Raw genomic sequence first — 5383 nt, 5'->3', positions numbered from 1 at the left:
TGGACTCTTACCTTGCCATTTCTTTCATGTTACTCATATCTTCTGTGAATTGTAATATTTCCTTATTGTTAGCTTCTGCAACTTCTACCACATAGTGCAAGAATGTCAGCCTTGGTTTGTTTGCTTTTATTTCTAGGAGCTTTGGTAGTGTGCTGAGTGTAAAGCCTGCTGCATTGCCCGCATAGCTTCCCTGGAACAAACACACAGTACCTTACATTTTTTTTCCTTTTTTAACTTATCAATTTACTTCTCACAAAAGCTTCATGTTAGGAATACTTACAGCATTTATGAAGTTTCCAAGTTGAAGCACTAGTGCTAGAAATTCTTTCAAATGTTTATTAGCCTTCAGCTTATTGCATGCATCTGCAACGGCATTTAGTTGTTCTCTCAGTTCAGATGTTCTTAAAGGAAACTCTTCTTTCTGCAAATTAATTGATGCACATAAATGAGTCAGGATATATTATTATTATTTTGGCAATATGATGTTGATAATGGAGACATGACTTTCTACTTACAAGCAACATTGCCCTAATCCTGAGGACAAAGGAAGGTACTTCTGATAGCTGAAGATAAAATTTCTCTGCCTCTCCTAAACGATCCAGATCTCCAGAATAGGATCTGACTGATGTCAGCTGTAACACATAAGATAAACCTTTTAGTTAATGTATAATTTTGGGCTCCCTGGAATAGTATGTATTGTGTTTTAATTGTGTTAATTACTATGATCTAAAATTAAAACTGTCATACATTAGGCCTACCTCTTTTTCTGTGGGAAGTAGTGGCAAGAGAGCTTTCAGTTTCTCAGGACCTATATCACCTCCTTTAAGGTTCTCTATAACTTCTATGACTGCTTTCCCTCCCAATTTGAACTGTTTTAGATAAATGTTTACTGCCAGATCTCTCTTGGTTTCCAGTAAAGTGATCTTGGGAGTTATTGGTGCTGGAAGTGTTACTGGAGAAGACTTTCGATGTTGCACAGTAGCAGTTTTCTGACAGAACAGTTCTTCCATTTGCTTGAAATCAACTCTAAGACTCTTTGCTTCGCTCTGCATTTCAGTCCATACTGATTCACCTGCAAAGAATTAGAATTCTGTTAGAACTGTTTGCCAGCAGTAAACAATCAAAAATCTGTGTTTACCTACAGAAGATGAATAAAATCACCACACATATTGCTGTCAGTGTGGTTATTACTACACATTTTATGGAACAAATCTAAAATTTGTTTATATCTTCTGTATTTATTACAACTGTAATGAACTTAATAGTACCATGAAGTGAGTAAATCATCATTTTTCTTACCTATCATAGAGACTGGAATCTTTGTCCAGCTTAGGGTTTTCATCTTCCGCTTGGGCAGTGGTAGTGTGTTAGACTTGTCCTTTACTGGTGTCCACAAACTTGCAGAATCTGGTAAATGTGCTGGAAGTGAATGTCTCCTATGTAACATCAGTGTTTCAAAGCTGTCACTATTGGGAATTGGAGGAGGTGGAGGTACATAATTTTTTTGTTGAGAACTGTAACCTCCAAGTGATGAAGGTGATAGCACCCCTGAAGCTGATGGAATAGCTGATGACACCACTGAAATAAGTGGCAGTGGCAGACAAGGTGGAGGTGGAGGAAGAGGAGGTGGTGCTGGGAATGACAGTTTTGCTTCTGATGGTGACAACTGATGCTGTTTCTCATTATCACAAAGTTGCTTTACTTCTCTTGTATATTCCACCTCGGTCTGCGTAGACACTGTGCTTGTATTAAGGATATAAAAAGAATGTGTTTTGATAATACTGTCAGCTCTTCTTTCATGATATTTTTGAGTGCGTGCTGGCTTTTTGTGGATAGAAAACCCAGGTTTTATAGCTTCAGATGAAAGAGAGTCAAGTGCTTCCCACACACTGTCCCTGAAATCATATAAATTTTGCCTTTATTTTACTTGAAAGGTCTAGTAGTATAATATATGCACACATCAGTGGGTTACAGACATTGCATGCATAGTTATACTTATCATAAGGTAAACATTATGCCAAGTATTTCCATTTTAATTTAAGCTCTGATAACTTACACATTTGGATTTGTTGGATCTAGCTGTGCAAGCTTTTGTAGCATGGAGTGGAACCTGACAGCATGTGGTGTATCTGCTATCTGTTAACAGACACAAAAAAATTAATTCATTACTGTTCTCTTTGTGGCACAATACACATGGGTACTTTTACTAATGGAAGTTACACACACTAACCACAAGTATTTCTGTTTATCAGTAGCAATAAGGACAATAATGTGTACCTTTTCGAATATTGCTTCAAACAACTGATGATGAGTTAGTTGTTTTGTTGATTCTAATTCCATCTCATCTCTGTGTTGGTAATCAATGAATGCTGAAACTTGCATCTGTAGCTCCTTATCATCAGTTGCACTTCGTGAACTCAGGATTGGTCCAAGCCCACGACCTAGGAATACGCAACATATTGTATGTGTTTCAGATGTAACATTTTTCTGTTTTGAGATAACAAACAGGGTAATAATACTATTGGTAATTCTTTACAGATTTTTTAAGCCACACATTCACTGTACAGCAAAGGCAGCTAGAAATACGAATAAATAATTACTCACCAAGCAATTCATTCCTGATCTGCACACGCTTGTGGACATTGTGGCAGCCCAGTGTTAGGCAGTTGATGAAAGAAAGCAGCCTTGTCTGATATTCAACATTTTTTGTGTTACGAAGTTCACTCACTATTATGTCAAACCCATGCTTCTGATCACAAGTAACCTGTGCACAGAAGGAAAATATTTGCATTGATCATGAATCATCACTTGTCATATGCAGTTAGAAAATATCGTGCCTTGATAATTTGTTCTTTTAGCAGGGAACTCATAAAATAATGGAATTGCAGTTAGTTTAAACCTATGTACTTCTTAGCGACATCATGTTGACCAACTGACTGACTTAAGGCAGGTTTGCTTTCTAACCTCATGATTACTGAGTGTCTAAATGGAAGAACAAAATATTTACCTTGAAGTGCCGTAGAGCATGAAGAGCCATTTGATGTCCTTTTGAAGAATATGCGCACACAGCACAGAGAAGTTCAATAACTTGCATTTTAACCGTGATGTTCTGAGATTCTAGTGCTGCAACAGAGGAAGGAAATCATATTGAAGTCATTTTTCAGATCAAATAGTACAATGGTTTGTGATAATCACTGGACAATTAGTTTAATTGCACTCAAGCAATTGCAATAAATGTGGTAAACTACATGGGTGTAGCAAGATATATTTTGCACAAAGGGGTTTGTTGTTAAGAGCTATTTTGACAGAAACTGAATCAGTTGTGATAATATAATTGTGTGAACTGAGCAGAATATTGATATCTGCTTTCTACATAGTATTACCACTCAGATACAAATACTGCATACATATACTTGGCCAGCAGCTACTGCATCCAACCCAGTTCTGATAAAAAAATTTCAAACATAATAAGGCAACTAAAAATCAAACATTCTTCTGCGGTAGACAGTGTTATGTATCACCTAATAAATGAATAAAGTGGAAGTGAATAAAGCAAATCCACTATTTAAGAAACGGTACAGAAGTAAATTGGGAAACTGCAAGGCAGTGTTATTGATCTGCTTTTGTAAAAGTATTTAAATGATGGCAAAAAGTAGAACTGCAAGTTTTATAACTAAATTTAAAATACTACACCTGTCCCAGCATGGTTTCAGAGAAGGGAGGTCAATAATAATGGTTCCAACAGATTTCTTTAGTCGAACGTACTCTGAGTTTAGTAACAGCTAAAAGAAGACTCAGAGGATTTTCATGGACCTATATAAAGCATTTGACTGTTTGAATCACACCACAGTTGCCGCACACATCTGGCTGTTAAGTAGGAAACTTTGTCATTGATGACATGTTATAGTGTTGTGAGGCTACACTTATGTTGTTAAACATAGTTATGCTGTTACTTAGAAATGGGTTGCCACAAGTATTTGAACACCCAAAACGTATTCTGTCATGTTTTTGGTAGCTAAATAATTGTTAATAAGGACAAGACATTAATAGAAGGTAACAAGTTTTGAAAACGTATCTTGCATATAGAAAATAATGTCATATGGTTCAATGGGCTGATGAAAGTTTTTGTATCGGACACCAGGTCAGCGATTTGCGTATTCCCAACCAAGGGACAGTGGACCTTGGTACCTGTCATAAATTTGGTACCTGTCATAAATTTCAACTTCATGTTGTTGCTGGAAAAAAGGAGTCTTAACTGATGGACACACAGATGTGCAACAAATTGCAAAAAAATATTTTTGTGTAATATAATTACAAATTAACAATTTTTGTATTTTTTTCTTTACTTGTACTGTAGACCTTGTTTCTTGTTGAAATTTGTGACTCTAGGTCAACGGGAAGTACCCTGTACATATTGATGAATGAGTTTGCAAGTATTGAAATATGTAACATAAATGGCTGTATCTTGTGATTGCACTGAATTAGTGGGTTAAACTTCCCAGCTGCCAAGTGATCACGCTCCTTAGTATGTGAAATAAATTTCAGCTTGATTCCTCTACCCGTTCCTGCAAAAAAGGGGTCTTAACAGGCGGACAGCAATGTGATTATGTAAGGGTTCCATTTTTAATGACTGAGATGCAGCACCCCAAAATAAGCTTGGGTCTTCTTTAGAGAAGTGGTGGCCAACTTTCTGAGCAACAACAAGCCTGCAATTTATAAAACCATGTTAGTATAATACTGCAGATTTTCATGAAATTAGGATGCAACATGTGTGAAGCTTCATATTCTTCATTCATACATTGGTAAATCCAGGATCGAGGGACAGTCAAGGAAAAGAAGTTTTGCCCCATGTCAGAAAGAACAAATTGCAGTGAAACGAAATTAAATTGCCATTTATGTGTTGTGCTGTTGTAATAATTATCAGCATTTTTAAGTAAACATATGTGATTGTCTACTCTAATGACGCTGTAGTGATTCTATACAAGATTACAAAATAAATAATTTATTTTCAACCCAATTGAAAAATGAGAATGAAACCTGAAATCACTCTACAGTCATACAACATTAATGCAAGAGTTCTGAAGTACAGTGTAGCCAGTTAGAGATCTGAGTTACAAAATGTCAGCCACTGTATGACATTAGGTTCCTCCTTAGGCAAATACTATTACTCCTCTATACATATGATTTCTTAGACTGTGCGAAGCTTGCAAAGGAAGCAGTCCCAAATACTGGAAAAGCAGTTAAGTATCTAAAACAAAAGTACATCCTTCCCCTCGTGCACAATGAAGCAAAAGCTGTAGATGATGATGTTCTCTGGATATAGTTCTATGGACTTGTAGTCCAACGAATGGTCTACTCAGGTCCTATATGAGAAAGTATACAA

At 36.4% G+C, this 5383-nt stretch overlaps 1 protein-coding gene across 1 annotated transcript; it reads right to left on the bottom strand.

Annotated features, from left to right (window-relative positions):
- Window positions 1-628: 628 nt before the first annotated feature.
- On the bottom strand, window positions 629-3037 carry LOC124593900 (inverted formin-2-like). Its single transcript, XM_047132254.1, has 7 exons — window positions 3008-3037; window positions 2605-2764; window positions 2278-2441; window positions 2057-2136; window positions 1300-1895; window positions 748-1072; window positions 629-632 (listed from the first exon to the last, which is right to left on the bottom strand). Exons 1-7 carry the CDS (start codon window positions 3035-3037, stop codon window positions 629-631), a joined length of 1359 nt encoding a protein of 452 aa, XP_046988210.1.
- Window positions 3038-5383: the final 2346 nt, after the last annotated feature.

This window comes from Schistocerca americana, chromosome 1, assembly GCF_021461395.2.
Source record: "Schistocerca americana isolate TAMUIC-IGC-003095 chromosome 1, iqSchAmer2.1, whole genome shotgun sequence".
Taxonomy (NCBI): Eukaryota; Metazoa; Arthropoda; class Insecta; order Orthoptera; family Acrididae; genus Schistocerca; species Schistocerca americana.
Note: the sequence above shows the minus strand (reverse complement) of the source record. Positions and strands in the feature narration are given on the sequence as shown.

Bases quoted from the DNA above. Each gene is read 5' to 3' on its own strand.
- LOC124593900 (XM_047132254.1), bottom strand. From the start codon at position 3,037: ATGGCTCTTCATGCTCTACGGCACTTCAAG. The intron at 2,765-3,007 runs GTAAATATTTTG...TTCTGTGCACAG, and splicing joins ATGCTCTACGGCACTTCAAG to GTTACTTGTGATCAGAAGCA. The intron at 2,442-2,604 runs GTGAGTAATTAT...GCGTATTCCTAG, and splicing joins GATCAGGAATGAATTGCTTG to GTCGTGGGCTTGGACCAATC.